Genomic DNA, 17876 nt, shown 5'->3' with positions numbered 1-17876 from the left:
GGTCTTACGGAGGTTTCTTGTGTTACTCGGACCACAGACCGTATGGCTCTTTTTTGTAATCGGAACGCGCGCTGCCATTCTGCGGCGCGTCCCCAGATTTCAGCACCGTACTGCAGCAGGGAATGAACGGTCGCGAAATAGCTTGTCCGCACGGTGTGCTGCGGCACGACTCGAGCCAGGCGGCTAAGCGCGAAGCAGGCGGCGCCCAGCCTACCGGACAGCTGGTCAATATGGGGCTCCCAAGTCAGTTTCCTGTCTATCTTAAAATCCAGAAAGGTGGTGGCTTCCATTTGGTCCAGGCTCACTCCGCCGGCCTTAACTGTCAGGCGTCTGGGTTCGCGGCTTCCTAGGTAGAAATGGAGGAAGTGTGTTATGGTCAGATTTAGTGCTAGACCATTACGGCGAAACCACTGCGACAACTGATTTGCTGCGTTGTTCAAACTGATCTCCAGGCTGTCGATACTCGGTGCGGTTACAATGCCGGCGACATCGTCTGCATACATTAATACCTCCGCATCCGTGATCGCCTCCGGTAGATCGTTCAACAGCAAGGAGAACAGGATGTTTGAGACTGAAGATCCCTGTGCTACGCCCATTGACGTTGTAAGCGGATCCGATTTGGCCTGCCCCCCGTCTCCTACCACAACCTGAGACCTGTCATGCAGTAGGCTAGTAAAGATGCCGTGCGCTGAGCCTCGTATGCCATAATGTAACAGCTTTGCGGCTATGACGTTATGGTCCGCGACGTCGAAGGCTTTGGAGAGGTCGCAACAGAGCATTGCAACCTGTTGCTTCCTCTCCAGAGCGTCCGTAACTCTTCGCACGACCTCACGCACCAGATCGGCAGTGCAGCGCCCGGCTCTGTATGCGTACTGACGTTCAGAAAAGGCATTCGTTGAGGTTTCCGGTATCACTCAAAACCTCAGACACCCCAACTGATTTTTATTTTTTTAAACTCATCTAGAGTATTCATCTTTTAATCTGATGGTTACTTTTTTTAGGGTTCCGTAGTCAACTAGGAACCCTTATAGTTTCGCCATGTCTGTCTGTCCGTCCGTCCGTCCGTCCGTCCGCGGATAATTTCAGTAACCGTTTCCACTAGAAAGCTGAAATTTAGTACCAATATGTATATCAATCACGCCAACAAAGTGCAAAAATAAAAAATGGAAAAAAAATGTTTTATTAGGGTACCCCCCCTACATGTAAAGTGGGAGCTGATATTTTTTTTCATTCCAACCACAACGTGTGATATATTGTTGGATAGGTATTTAAAAATGAATAAGGGTTTACTAAGATCGTTTTTTGATAATATCAATATTTTTGGAAATAATCGCTCCTAAAGGAAAAAAAAGTGCGTTCCCCCCTCTAACTTTTGAACCATATGTTTAAAAAATATGAAAAAAATCACAAAAGTAGAACTTTATAAAGACTTTTAGGAAAAGAATTCTAGGAAAATTATTTTGAACTTGATAGGTTTAGTAGTTTTTGAGAAAAATACGGAAAACTACGGAACCCTACACTGAGCGTGGCCCGACACGCTCTTGGCCGGTTTTTTTTAATTGAATTTTTAATTTTCTGTACAGCTCTACTTGACTTTTAGCTCTACACTCAATAAAATAATTGCTAACTACCATCATAAACCATAAAACTATTTATATGTGTACATTACTGCAACGACATAAGGTTTACCAATAGACAGCTAAGATGTCACTGTAAAACACTTTGAAGCTTTGTCAAAGTAAACTTCAAATTGGACAGGTAATCGCAGTAAGCAAATTTAAACCCAATATTCAAAATGACAAGGTTGTAATTAGGTACGAGTTCAATTTGTTATGACTTCTGATAAACATTAAGATTAAACTGACAAACAACGTCAAACTCGTAGCGGAAAAAATGATCGTCCAAGTAACCAGCCAGTATTAATACCCCCAAATACTGAAAAAGGTAAACAACCTCTAGCAATGCGATATACACAATGTTGTATTACGAATACAATAGAATAGGCACATACAAAATAACTAATAATACTGATTTAAATAAAAATATTACCCCCATCAAGATATAGCTCAATCGATTCTACTCTCGATTCTGGACAAACGGTTTTCAGGTTTTTAGTGTTAAGTGAAACACGGTGTATATTAAGTTGAAATGTGGAATAATGTGTAAAAAATTGAATTCGGTGGGGCAAATTGATTACAGTGCCCATACATAATTTCGGTGATTTTAAAATGTCAAATTTCTTACAAACTATAAGGTTCTAATTGAGGCCTCCACCACCAATATTTTTTATATTTAAACTAGATTTTAGTAAATTGACTGACATATCAATAAAGTAATAAATAAAAATCAGCACCGAAATCAGGCACCGAACGTCATCCCTGAGAATCGCCCAGATACATTTGTACCAGTTGCTCAGTGTCGACCTATAAATTCACCCTGTAAATTATTCCAGGAAACTAAACAAATACCCTGTATGTAGTCCACATTCAGTCGCCGCTTCCGTAACCAGCCAGGACAGGATGATGATGATGATGATTCGTACACCGACGTTTCTTTGGTCTATGCATGCAGGTGACATTAGTATCTCAAGATAGATCTGAAGATAAACCGACTCTATTGTTGTTGACAAGCGTGGAAGCTACGGTAGGATATAGGCTAATTTATGTGGCGGAAAACTGTTTCGTAATTTAGGAGAATTGTCATTTTTATGCACAATTAGTCTCATAGTTCCGTCAAGATATAATTGCAATAATTGACCTAAGTATAAGTAAAATAAAATCTAGAAATATTTGGGCTTGGTTCGATTCGAACGTAAGAATTAGCTCAATACGATACGTATAGATCGAATAAGTCAATGTTAAAAATACATTTATGTTTGAAATAATGTAATTTTTTACACTAACATACGATCAATATCTAGAGATAATTTTTGACATAGGTTTGAATCAGGCCGTATGTATCTATTGTATCTAGATTTCCTTCTCTACCTTATAGGTCATAATTATAACTCTACAACATATCTTTTGACGACCGGTCTGGCTCAGTCAGTAGTGACCCTGCCTGCTAAGCCGCGGTCCTGGGTTCGAATCCCGGTAAGGGCATTTATTTGTGTGATGAGCACAGATATTTGTTCCTGAGTCATGGATGTTTTCTATGTATATGTATGTATTTATCTATTTAAGTATGTATATCGTGGCTTAGCACCCATAGTACAAGCTTTGCTTAGTTTGGGGCTAAGTTGATCTGTGTAAAGTGTCCCCAAGATTTATTAATTTATTATCTTTAAACAATTAAAAACAAATTTAAGCTTTTGGTTTTTCTAATGATACCCATAGATACAGCTCACAAGACCATTTATTAGTTACTCGTAATTTTGGCGGTGCTACAATAATATATTTTAAATTATATCACACCCATATCCATCAATTCTATACTACGAATATGTTATAGTAGGTGTGTTATAAACATTTACATAGGTGCCTCTTTACTAATGAGTATTGACGATAATAGTCCGATTAGGGACCGGTCATTAACCCAATTAATCGGAAAAGAAAATGAAATGAAATAAACGCTATGTTAGTTTATAATCTCGCTGTCGATTGTTTTACCCAATCACTACGTTTGTTTTGCCTATATTTACTTTGACTTATAAATAAAAATGTTTAAAATTAAATAAATATACCTACTTTTTAAATACGGATATATTATAAGATTATAACATTTGAACTTCACATGTTTAAAATTTGTGCTGCTGACTGTAGACCTATTAAATGGAATGTTACTTAATAAGATTTTTTTATCAGTTTATACTGAAATACATTTGTTACACTGGTATCATGAACTAAAAATATAAACTGAAATAGGTGTCATACCTACTTAGAGCGAAAAAGTAACGAATCAAGGTCGCTGCTGCCAGAGATCTGTATCATCGAGATGCGTCTTAAATCTTAAAGAAATAATTTTAATTAAAACATTAGTATTTTACATCAATTTCTATAATTTCATAGTTAAACTAAACCGAACTCTTTTCTTTTCCAGATAATTTTTCCCGGCTTCAATAAAATGGCCCTAAAACTTAAATACACGGACGAACACGGCATCCTACACATCAACATGAGCCCCTCATCGACCCCCAAGCCAGAACCCAGCTCCGACCTAACAGACCCCAAGTTCGACACTATCAACACCCGCTTCCAACAGTACGACCTCTTCGGAGGAAAATATGAAGTGGAAGGGGAACCTAAGTCACTCTTCCGAAGCCGCTACAATAGTATCGAAGAGGAGCTAGCGAATACACCGTACGCGTTCACTGCTGATCGGTCGCTCGACATAACTTTCAAGCCGTCTTTAGACGCGTCTCCATCTAAAGATATAGAAGACGATCGATTTTTTAGATTAGACGATGATCTATTCGGACCGACAATAGATACGAGTAAAAGTGAGCCGGCGTTTACAGTGACTCAATTAATTCACGCACAGGACCGGTATTTTGATTTGTCGTCGCGACAGTCGGATAGCCCGCGAGTGGTTGTTGAGGTTCGAAGTGCGCCGGGGTCGGCGAAAAGGGATGAGGCTTTCAAGGTGCTGCCAGGGGAGGGTGTGAAGGCTGCGCCTGCGCCGGCGAATCCGTGAGTATTGTTTTTTTTACTAGACTTTTAGACGCGTTTAGTTTATATTATTAAATTAAAACGAGACTTAATTGCGTAAAACTTACGTTTATATTTAACCAGACGTTTCGGACATGACATTACGTCCGTGGTCACGGGATCGAATTTTAATGATCACTATGACTGAACAAAACAAATTACTCATCAAACTTATATTGACCAAGATATAGACCGACTTAGGTAAGGTGCATTAGGGTAATTCCGAAAGTCGTCTAATTTCAAAAGTCGCACAAAAATCACCATTATTTCCATCATATCAAGATTCACCTTTCAGAATTACCAGAGCATTTCTGTCATTCGGAATTACCCTAATGCACCTTACCTACCTTTTGACCGTGATTATTTTTCAATCACGGTCTATATAAGTCTAATGAAAATAACCGTGAATACTTATCATAAAATCTTTTCCTTTTTTTTAATCATTGTGTTAATTATTTTTAGTTCGGTATTTAGAATGGCATAATATCTAAACAATTTAGGTACCTACAAAAGAGATTGAAATCGTAATATGATTTTAATATTTATTTATTGCGTTATTGAGGTTTTTAAGTTCATCGTGCACAAATACTATGGATACGAGTTAAACCAGTAGCCTGAGTATACATACAACACATAATTAGTCGGGTTTTACTTACTAGAGCGTAATAATTATACAAAGTAGATGTAATCTTACTTCCACTGTTCATCCTTTACTTTTGATTATCAATATCTCTTGAAAGAAAACTATGGAAACGGATTATATCGCGTATAATTAATATACAATACTTACATCCCGACGTTTCGAACACTTTACAGCGCATTCGCGAATCATGTCGATTACCTAAGAATCCTTTTGGTCGAATCCCTTGGCCCTAAAACTCAAATACATGGACGAGCGCGGCATCCTACACATAAACATGAGTCCCGTGGGCCTTCCTTTGGGTCGTTTTTTCCGCAGATGTATCGCAAAATAGGTAGGTAACTAAGTAAAATATTGCAATAGTAAAATATGGGTTCAAATATTGCAACATGAGACAAAATAATTATCTTGAAGTTTTAGCATATTCGTCAGGTCGAAACTTCATAATAAATGTAGGTATACTTGTCTAATTATAAGTGCCTTTCTCTATATATGTATAAATATATATGTCGGATCGTGGGCGTATCATACCAGAACCGTTGTCAGCTCAGGACCCGTTGTAGTTGTTTATGAGAGCTTTCATATGAAATACCATGTCCATATCATAGAATTTACTGCACAAAACCGATAACACATTAAATTACATCACAGTAATACATTCCGCCTAATATTTCGAGCAAACTGCCGGATTAGACCGAAGAATCTCCAACAACGCCAGCACTCCTCAACCATTTCTCCTGCAGATCGATTGACAGCCTCCAATCATCTGTTCATCATCTGTTTTTCGATTCTATTCTTTTAGACAGTAGCGTTCTCTGTGACGTTTTGGCAGAACTCAGTCAAATACCAGCCAGGTTGTACAAAGTTGTAAAACCCTTGTTTGCTCTATTTGTCAAATATAGCGTCATAAAACGTATCTTAAACCACATTTTGGTCATTCTCCGACATATATATATATATCGGAGAATTATATATTAACTAGCTTTTACCCGCGGCTTCGCCCGCGTAATAAAAGTATTCATTAAGATTTTCATTTGGATCCGTAGGGACCGTAGGTTTCTCTGTAGGTATATTTATCTGCGATTATTTCGATTGCACATAATACTTTTGCTTGCAATGATTGTAGAAATATTACACATCGACCACAGCGTAGGTAATTCTATATACGCCGGGGAAACCTTTATAAACATCCCACATAGACCGTATTTGGACACTATGATCGGTGGGTAAAAAGTACTTTTTTCTACTATCCCTTACAATTTTTTACATTTTGCTTAGGTATACTTATCGCAAACGCAATCTTCAAGCAAGCAAACAACGATCGTCTTAGAGCACATTGATTGTAAGAGACCGCCGACCGATTATCCGTATCCCTCTAACGATACCCATATTATCCGTATCCGTATCCGTATCCGTATCCGTATCCGTATCCGTATCCGTATCCGTATCGCTATCGCTATCGCTATCGCTATCCCTATCGCTATCCCTATCGCTATCGCTATCGCTATCGCTATCCCTATCGCTATCCCTATCGCTATCCCTATCGCTATCCCTATCCATAGGGATAGCCCTATCCCTATCCCTTATCAAGATGTTTAATGATATAACACTTTAAGTTCTCGCGCTTTGTACACATATTTAAAGTCACATACAGGTCGAACGCGATTAATTAACATTATTTTTACCTTTTTCCCAACGTTTCGGCCAGGTTGCACTGGCCGTGGTCGCGGAAGACTGACGTCCCAGCAAAATGTCACAGGAGATGTAAACAACACAAAACTACCCGATATTAATTTATATAAATGTTCGGGGTAGACAAATAAATATAATCCCTTCATCCCTTTTTTTCGAAATAAAAAGTAGCCTATGTTCTGTCTCAGGGTCTAAAGATTGTCTGTTCCAAATTTCATCAAAATCGGTTGCGTGGTTTAAGCGGGAAAGCGTAACAGACAGACAGACAGACAGAGTTACTTTCGCATTTATAATATTATAGTATAATAGTATATATAGTATATAGTATAGTATGGATTATATCCCACCTGTGTAACGCAATTGAAATAAATTGGACATAATATATACATATTTCGCACTTCTATAGTTGTGTGCAAGGATAATTTATATAGGATTTACAATCTTCATACTAAGAATCGTACCTCGATTTTTAGCGCCACCTATTAAATACTACCATAACTACACTGATTGCAATTTTTTTTTCAAAATGTGTATTGACGTGATTTCATGATTTTAAAATAAAGAAAGAAATATGTCAGTTGTTCTTATAAAACATAAAAACACGCAAAAATTTTGAGGAAAATATGATTTTCACCACTTCCAGGCTTCGAACAGCGCCATCTAGTTTTAAGCATAAATGCTCATACATTTCATGGGTACGCTTTTTTGTATGGATTTTGTCAGTCCAGTACTAAATCGTTATTGGTTATGTGCAATAAAATGATTGAGTATTGATCAAAGAGTCTTACGTACTGAAAAACGTCGTACGACACACCCGTGAAAAGGGAATTAGTAACTCATGTCGATTTAAAACACTACTTTCGGCCGTGTTTTAATTTATCGCCACTAGTTTAGAATTTCTTCTTTTACGCACTTGTATCACCTAAGTACTAATACCAAATTTCAGGCAACGACGTAAGAAAATATTATGATAGTATTTAGATACTACAGTGTGTAGTAAGTAGTCAAAACACACGCAAAAATAACAAAACATGTGGTTACACGTAATGACAGCTTCATCTTCTTTTTGTTTCATAATAAGAAACATCCGGTTTAAAATATGTCTAACATTCTTCATTGTTTATAAATAAATAAATATTATAGGACATTCTTACACAGATTGACTGAGGCCCACGGTAAGCTCAAGAAGGCTTGTGTTGTGGGTACTCAGACAACGATATATTTAATATATAAATACTTATACATAGAAAACATCCATGGCTGAGGAACAAATATCTGTGCTCATCACACAAATAAATGCCCTTACCGGGATTTGAACCCAGTCACCATCTCATGACTCTACCAGCCTAGTTGAAGTGACAATCTTCCCTAGCTCTCCCTACCGCTCTTCCATATTATTGCGATAGAGCTACTGATGTGCCGACGGAAAGTTTCCAAAATTCTGAAATTTTCACATAGGAAAACTTCGGAAACCTTCCATACTTTGTATGGACAATTCTATGGATGGAAACTGTAAATTTCATGAATTTAAATTACCTTTATTATTCGTGAAAGTTTCATAAATTTTTCAAGAAATTTAAGATTTCGCAAATTATAAATGTAGACATCAATCGCAATGAAAAAATCAACAGTGATCGACTCTGGCCAACGTGGGACTCGAACCCACATCCTTGGATTGCCGGTCCAATGCGTTACCAATTGCGCCAGCCGACCATCCGTCCATGACTGCGAATTGGTAACGCATTGGACCGGCAATCCAAGGATGTGGGTTCGAGTCCCACGTTGGCCAGAGTCGATCACTGTTGATTTTTTCATTGCGATTGATGTCTGCATTTATAATTTGCGATTTATAAAGTGGTACGTTCCACAATAAAAAAGGAAAAATCTATATGTTTATATTTAAAAAAACATATGGATTATTAACATTGAATTTAAGATTTTTTTGGAAAGTTTCCGCAACTTGCACATCACTAGATAGAGCCACACTGCGTTTCGATCGGCGTTTAGCGTCAAGGATTGTAATTTCGGCTAGGACGGCGTCTGTCTTTCATGAACAATAATTTTGGGGCATAGGGGTCAAATGTCTTAATAAAAATGGAGGTAGGAAATGTAAGATAAATGTCTGAGGTAAAAGTACCAGTTTTCGACAGTGCGTCAGGTAGGTACCTATATTATAAGGTGTACAGATGTAGTGCGAAAAGCTTTTTCCCCTCACTAGCTCGGAAACACGTGTTTTGTCCTTTAATACCAGCGGGTAAAAACGCATTTTATCCACTAGTGGGTAAAGTAATTTGACTTTGAATAAAGTCAAATTAACTGCTTTAAAATTGATAAAAGTAGGTGAATCTAGTAATAAAGATGATTTACCACCTGTGGAACTACTGGAAGTAGTGATAAACGCATTTCTTGCGTTGTAGTTTCCTCGCTATAGTGAGGGGAAAAGTTTTGTGTTACACTCGGGTGCAAATGTATTTTACTTCTCGTGTGTTAAAAAACTCGCAAGTTCAGGATTCTATTTTCGAACCACTCGCTTCGCTCGTGGTTCAACTATAGAATCCTTTCACTTGCTCGTTTTTCAATTCCACACTCGGCGTTAAAATACAACTTTGCCCCCTTGTATAACAAATAACTATTCCTTTGTATTCTTACGGCAACATACCAACCTGTTATGCTATTTCAGTCAGTCCCAGTATAAGACTTTCTGACACTGTCTGTCTGTCTGAACCACGTCTGAACACTCTGAACTAGCATGACAAATACGAACGTTTCCGGAAAATTAGGAAGGAAAATCTTGTGAGCATTTTTTTTTCCAATAAAAAATTTTTGATTGTTTTAGGGAATTTTAGGTCAATTGTTCTTACTCAGAATCACGAGTACCTACTTTCAATCTCACTGGGAGACGAAAAGTGTCCCAGAATTTCCATACATTTTTGTTACTTTCCTATTTTGTTACCCCATACAACATGTACGGAAAATGGTAACAAATAAGAAAAAATCGTATGGGACAATTTTTTTAACTACTAGGATTGAAAAAGCTAGTAATTCTGAGTAGAAATAGCATTTTTTTTTTCAAAAATATCACACTTCATAAAAGTGGCAAAAAAAAAAGAGATGCTCTTTTTGCACTACATCTGTACCTACGTGTTAGTGCGTCTTTACATTATCCGATCCGATATCGGATGTCGGACCGATATCCCATACATTACAGGCGCCATCTTGGATTTTTTCCATTGAATTTCTTCTGACATCCGATATCGGATCGGATAATGTGAAAACGGCCTTATTATATATGTCGCTAAAATTGTTTATTGTAATATCAATACAATACAATACTAATTCACTTTATATCACAACCTCAGTAATGTACAATTGTACATAATATCATTAGAATAAAAGCAGATAAGGAAATCAAAATAACATTATACCTTGGTACCTACCTACTATAATGTTTATGAACAATGAAAATCGAAAAATAATTATATACTTAAGAAACTAAGACTAAACTTAAAAGCTAGCTAATGTCTAAAATAGGCCCTTGAGGCCTTGTACCAAGGATACTGGCGACATTTCCTCGCTGTATCGCAATGCTGATACGTTGTGCGAGGAAGTCGCCAGCAGTTCGGTCACCAGTTACCTCAACCAGACGCTTCAATGAACATTTAAATTTAGTTTTCTATAATGACGAATTAAATTAATGTATTAGAAAATGTAAGAACCTTCTTACGCATACACCGCAGAGATGTAAAAACTCAGATTAATCCAAAACATCAAACTGTTCAGTTAATCGTTTTATAACTAAAATGCGACTTTGAACTAGTAATGTTAAAGTTAAAAATAAAAGAGCAAATGAGAGTAAAAATGGCTAAATTAATTACTTTAATGTAAATTTTATTAGGTCTAATTTTAACAAATATAAATAGAGTCAGTAATGTTTTGAAGTCTGTTAATGTTAATGTTTTGAAGTTCTAGGTTTAAGTTCTAATTTTCAATGTGGTATGATAAAATTCAGAGTGAATCTGTAAATGGCTAAGTTTCGCTTTTAATTCGAGTTTAAAATGATATGAGAAGCCATTTGAGAGTATCGCATCCTCATGTCATGATGTTGCCAATTGTGTCGATGTATCAAAAAAAACCGGCCAAGTGCGAGTCGGACTCGCGCACCGAGGGTTCCGTACAAACATTAAAATTATTTAAAAAAAATATATTATGTGATGTAACTAAAAATTTATGGTTTTCGTAATTTTTCCTTTATCTATGCTATAAGACGTTGCTTCGTACCAAATTTCAAGATTCTGAGTTCACGGGAAGCACCCTGTAGGTTTTGATTCCCTTGCAAGTGTCGAAAATTTGCGGCATAAACGGCTGTATCTTTTGATTGCGTTGGCTTAGAAGTTTGATTTTTTCACAGCTTCAAGGGACAGTAGACCTGAGTAATTGATATAAATTTCAGCTTCATACCTCCACGCGTTCCTGAGAAAAAGGGTCTTGACAGACGGACGGACGGACAGACGGACAACAAAGTGATCCTATAAGGGTTCCGTTTTTTCCTTTTGAGGTACGGAACCCTAAAAAGGTAGTCATTATCACATCACATCACTGTATGTGTATAATTATCATACATCGGGGTTTTGGGAGCGGGAATGAATTCGTGTATTTATAACTCTGGGGGCCGATTTTTGAGTCTCACGGCGTTCGAATTCAGAAAATTGTCACTGAAAATAATAGGCAATTCACCGTTTTCAACCGGTATTTTAGTGACAGTGAGACTCAAAAATCGGCCCCCTGTTTATAGTACTTGAATTACTGAAATATAGATTAAACTATGTATCTGGCTCCAAATGTACCTAGAAATATTATAGTAATGTCTGTTGTTCATCGTTTTCACCCTTTTTGGGCTAGTGTACTAAATCATTCCCGCTCCCAAAACCCCGATGTATGATAATTATATAACACTACACTATAACAGAGAAATTCAACAGAATGTCTGTTTGTATAAATTGGCAGCTTTCTTCGTAACAAACCTAAAACCTAACCTAATGAAAACCTAATGAAACCTAATGAAAATCAATAATGGCTTATAATTTTAGAACTAAACGGGACTTCGCGTAAATACTTACATTTATATTAAACTAGATTTTGCCCGTGGCTTCGCTCGCGTTAGAAAGAGATAACTAACCTAACCTAACCACAAAATTAAAATTTTGAAAAAACCCCCGACTGCGACAGAGTAGACCGATTTTCATGAAACATGGCTAAGAACACTCCCTTTCAGACTCAGCTTTCAGACAAAAAAAAACTAAATCCAAATCGGTTCATCCGATCGGGAGCTACGATGCCACAGACAGACACACACACAGACAGACAGACAGACAAACAGACACACACACAGACAGATACGTCAAACTTATAACACCCCGTCGTTTTTTCGTCGGGGGATAAAAAAAAATTATTTTAGATTTTAAACGCGCCTTTAAGGTGGAAACCCATTACACCATATCATGCTATGACCGTGCTATGAACGTGTCAGGCACGGAATGTAACGCGACACGGATGGCTATGCCCACTACAACGTGTCCACATCATTTCATATCCGGGCATAACGAGTTAAGTGACCGTAGTGTCCGCGTATCATCCCCGTAGCATAGACGAGTATAGTGACCGTAGTGTCCGCGTATCATCCCCGTCGCATAGGCGAGTATAGTGACTGAAAGAAGTAAGACAACGCGTGTATAACGTGCTTTAAACTGTTACCATACGCGGTTATACCCCGTTTGACCGCCTGCACGCACCGCTCTATCACCGTTGCGTGCCATTCACGGAGCGTTTCGACACCGGCAAAATATCCTCGCCGACAATATTTGACGGTCCGTGCATGGCACGCTACGGGTATGATCGGTGATGGAACGGGCTAGTATGCATAGCCTCATACTTTGTAATACAAAGAATATTTTTTTGTCTGACACGTTCATAGCACGGTCATAGCATGATATGGTGTAATGGGTTTCCACCTTAATAGTTAAATAGATGAAAGACATTTATGATTACGACAATATATCTACTCTGTCATAAGTGGCCGAACTTTAGAAGAAACTGAAGAAAGTATAAATAACATTTATCAACCTCTCCGACCATAAACAAAAGTAAGTATATTGTTCACGCACGAACCGCCACAAAACCAAGAGTGGTCCAAATCATACTCATTTGGACTGTGTACAGTTAGCATCGATACATATATTATGAGTATTATGCCCAACGCCAGAATGTTTAAAAAAACTTGTAAAATTGTGTCATAATTTTCGTATAGGAGTCAAACTTTCCGAAACGGTTATAAAATTTCTGAAAATTTTTCAACAAAATGTTTAAAGAGATATTTTTTAATATGTTCTAATAGCTTTTCACCACCCTCACCGGAAAATGTTCCCAAGTGGTTCAAGAGGTCATAGAACCACTAAATTTATATTTTTGCGCAATCCCGGGAGTCCAGCTTTATTCCAATTTTAACACTTTTTAATGCGAATTTTAATAACTCACGTTTCAATTTTTGTTTTTTATCATGCAGAAGGGTAATTTTTTCAAAGTTGTCCACCCCACTTTTTTTGTAACATGGGTATTTTTTACGCGACTCATTCTCAGAATCGAGAGCTCTTTCGATCCTGATAGGAGAAAAAAAATGTCCCAAGATTTCCATGCATTTTTAGGGTTCCGTAGTCAACTAGGAACCCTTATAGTTTCGCCATGTCTGTCTGTCCGTCCGTCCGTCCGTCCGTCCGTCCGTCCGTCCGTCCGTCCGTCCGTCCGTCCGTCCGTCCGTCCGTCCGCGGATAATCTCAGTAACCGTTAGCACTAGAAAGCTGAAATTTGGTACCAATATGTATATCAATCACGCCAACAAAGTGCAAAAATAAAAAATGGAAAAAAATGTTTTAGTAGGGTACCCCCTCTACATGTAAAGTGGGGGCTGATAATTTTTTTCATTCCAACCCCAACGTGTGATATATTGTTGAATAGGTATTTAAAAATGAATAAGGGTTTACTAAGATCGTTTTTTGATAATATTAATATTTTCTGAAATAATCGCTCCTAAAGGAAAAAAAAGTGCGTCCCCCCCCCTCTAACTTTTGAACCATACGAGGGGTGATCCAAAAGTAATGATAATCAGTATGAAAGACACATAAAATGTTTAATAAAATAATTTATTTTTCTACGTAATCTCCTTCCAAGTCTACACACTTGGACCATCGTTTCTCCAGACTACGAATTCCTTTAAAAAAAAATCTTTTTCTTGACCCTCCAAAAATGCCTCCACAGCGGCCATTACCTCGCCATCATTCAAAAATTTGTTGCCTCTAAGATCTTCCTTCAGCCGTGGAAAGAGATAAAAGTCGCTGGGGGCTAGGTCTGGCGAATATGGGGGTGTTCCAGCAATTCGAACCCTGAATCACGGATGGCAGCCATCGCAACACCGGCCTTGTGGGGCGGTGCGTTGTCCTGGTGAAACAGGATGCCAGCTCGAAGTTTACCCCGCCGCTTTTCTTTGATTGCCTCTCTCAATCTGCGTATTTGGTCAGCGTAGTAGGAGCCCGTAATAGTGGTTCCCTTTTCCAGGTATTCGATCATTATGACTCCCTCAGCATCCCAAAACACTGAAGCCATGACCTTACCAGCGGAGCTTGCTACCTTGAATTTCTTCGGTGTAGGGGACGACGCTCGCTTCCAGGTCATGGATTGCTGTTTGGTCTCAGGATCGAAATGATGGATCCAAGACTCGTCCATGGTTACAAACCGACGCAAAAATGTTTCGGGATCAGTTTGAAATTTTTCAAGATTAGACTTCGAAATCTCACAACGTATTTTCTTTTGTTCAGCCGTTAACATTCTAGGCACCCAACGAGCGGAGACTTTTTTCATATGTAATTCATCAGTTAAGATTCTTTGAATGCTGCCATACGAGATGCCTGTGAGCTCAACTAGATGCCTGATAGTCATCCTTCTATCTGTTAAAACGAGATCATTAATTTTTTTTACGTTTTCTCCAGAAAGGGCGACAGATGGACGGCCTTCGCGGTGTTCATCTTGAGTGGATGTTCTTCCCAAGTTAAACTCCTTTGACCAGCGTGCCACTGTAGAATACGGCGGAGCGGACTCCCCCAGTGTTCCCACTAATTCAGCGTATATATCTTTAGTACACATTTTTTTCAAACAGAAGTATTTAATAACCGCTCTCACCTCAGTTTTCTCCATTTTTGCGATATTGTTCCGACTGCTCGTGAAAAAACAAATGCAACTCTCTGACAGATACATATTTTTTATTTTTATTTTTTTTTATTTACTAAGGAGTCTTTGTGGACAGTAACGGCATACCTATTTATTTTAATCCGATGCAAAAAGTATTCAGTTATCATTACTTTTGGATCACCCCTCGTATGTTTAAAAAATATGAAAAAAATCACAAAAGTAGAACTTTATAAGGACTTTCTAGGAAAATTGTTTTGAACTTGATAGGTTCAGTAGTTTTTGAGAAAAATACGGAAAACTACGGAACCCTACACTGAGCGTGGCCCGACACGCTCTTGGCCGGTTTTTCGAACCTTCCATTCCGTTACCGCCATACAAAATGTATGAAAAAATGATAACGGAATGGGAAAAAAACCTTGGGACACTTTTTTTCTCTTATTAGGATTAAAAGAGCTCGCGATTCTGAGTGGAAAAAACATAAAAATTTCCAAATCCAAAAAAAAGTGGGGTGGACAACTTTGAAAAAAAATGGCCCAGAAACGTCTGCGATATTACATCTCACGTTTATTTTTGAGAAAAATGTTATTTTTGACGCTTTCAATTCGATTCTTATCATAAGTAACGCTGTATGTGTTCGAATCGGGCAACATTACGCGCAAAAGTACCTACCATTCGTCACATCCGCTAATATCGCTGCTGACTGTACATTTTATGCAATTTCGGTTATTTTCGTGAATGTTTATTCATGCTGTGATGTAACTCGAGGTTACGATGTTTCCTATCTCTGGTTTAATTTAAATCGGTTTTTAGGGTTCTGTGTATTCGACACATATTTGAATAATAGAACCCTAAAGGCTAATTCGAACAAAATGAACGCATTTGCTTGTCATCATATGAATCAGGAAAATGCACGTGCGACGATTGAGTTCCTAAAATGACATTATTTTGATATCAAAATGAAAATTCGAATTGGTCTCCACTCAGTTAAAAATTACTTACTTAACAGAGCATTTCTTTTTTTTGCCACTTTTATGAAGTGTGATATTTTTGAAAAAAAATATGCTATTTCTACTCAGAATTCAGCCTTTTCAATCCTAGTAGTAAAAAAAATTGTCCCATACGATTTTTTCTTATTTTGTTACCATTTTCCGTACATGTTGTATGGGGTAACAAAAGAGGAAAGTAAAAAAAATGTATGGAAATTCTGGGACACTTTTTGTCTCCCAGTGAGATTGAAAGTACTCGTGATTCTGAGTATAATTGACCTAAAATTCCCTAAAACAATAAAAAAAAAATTATGGGCAAAAAAAAAAAAAAAATGCTCAACAATACTTGTGGAATATTCTGGCATAATTTAATTTTTATTGAAAAGGGTCATACGTAAAATATTTCGAATAAAAATAATCAGTAGTGGCAAGAACGATATAATACGGGGCAGACAAAGCCCATACAAAAAAGCTTACCTCTGATATGTTATGGGCTTTTTAGACTTAAAACTAGATGGCGCTGTTTCGCAACCTGGAAGTGGCCAAAATCATATTTTCCCCAAATATTTTTACGTAAAGTCTTAGTATAAAGATTGTAAATTCTATATAAATAATCCTTGGTAGTGGTAATCATTTCACTTGTTGTTTCTTATTATGATTACACAAGCATCAGTTCGTTGATAAGTAAGCAATAAAACTTGGAAAGTGTGCTAATTAAAAAGCAATAAAAACGTACACACACAATATATTTTCTTTCCCTATTCATTAAGTCATCATCATCATCCTCCTTGCATTTGCCACGACTCATGGGAGCCTGGGGTCCACTTTGACAACTAATCCCAAGATTTGGCGTTGGCGCTAGTTTTATCTAGCTATCTGACCTTCCAACCCGAAGGGTAAACTATATAGGCCTTATTGGAATTAGTCCGGTTTCCTCACGATGTTTTCCTTCACCAAAAAGCGACTGGCAAATATCAAATGACAATCCCTATTCATTAAGTATGGTATAAATTTATGAAACTCGCAATACACTCAATACATGTAGGTAACTTATAGGTAATATAGATATTTTAACCGACTTCAAAATTTCGCTGAAGACTATATTTCTACCCGGTTATTTTCATTAGACTTATATTGACCGGGATATAGACCGTGATTACCTTTTTGATTTTTGTCGAGCTCCCGATATTTAAAATTAATCGCGCGGGAGGGTAGATCGCGCGCTGTCTATGCAACTTTAACATCCACCCGCCTTCGTCAGTTTTCCGGGATCATGATGCATGCAACTACGTCGATATTTCGAGCTCGACAAAAATCAAAAAGGTAATCACGGTCTATATCCCGGTCAATATAAGTCTATATTTCTACCCGTCTCTGTTGTGTATGCATGTCTGAAAAGGTCAATGCTACGGAACCTTCTAGATGTAGCATACTATGTGATACGTATGATAGGAAACACGCGTTTCCCGGCCGTGAAATACGGGTCTAGGTGGCGGATATATGGCCACCTTGCTTTTACATTCACTATTTAGTCGCAATTGAAATAAATACGAAATTGGTATCTTATAAACGACTTCAAGAATTTCGGCTATTTAGAAAATGTGTGGAAATGTTTTTTGTTTGACAATATATTAAATTAATTGGCCAAAATCTGATGTTTGAATCCTGGAGAAATAT

At 37.6% G+C, this 17876-nt stretch overlaps 1 protein-coding gene and 1 non-coding gene across 2 annotated transcripts in view; one reads left to right on the top strand and one right to left on the bottom strand.

Annotated features, from left to right (window-relative positions):
* Positions 1 to 4107: 4107 nt before the first annotated feature.
* The window catches only part of LOC125237030 (protein stum), a 76580-nt gene continuing 62811 nt past the window's right edge, over positions 4108 to 17876 (top strand). Inside the window, exon 1 of the mRNA XM_048143952.1 lies at positions 4108 to 4628. Within this exon, the coding sequence (XP_047999909.1) occupies positions 4114 to 4628 (515 nt within the window). The 5' untranslated portion in view covers positions 4108 to 4113. The remainder of the gene's footprint in view (positions 4629 to 17876) is intronic.
* Trnaa-ggc lies at positions 8620 to 8691 on the bottom strand. Its single transcript has one exon. It is a non-coding gene; the product is annotated as a tRNA-Ala (tRNA).

Source organism: Leguminivora glycinivorella, chromosome 20 (assembly GCF_023078275.1).
Source record: "Leguminivora glycinivorella isolate SPB_JAAS2020 chromosome 20, LegGlyc_1.1, whole genome shotgun sequence".
Classification (NCBI taxonomy): Eukaryota; Metazoa; Arthropoda; class Insecta; order Lepidoptera; family Tortricidae; genus Leguminivora; species Leguminivora glycinivorella.
Note: the sequence above shows the minus strand (reverse complement) of the source record. Positions and strands in the feature narration are given on the sequence as shown.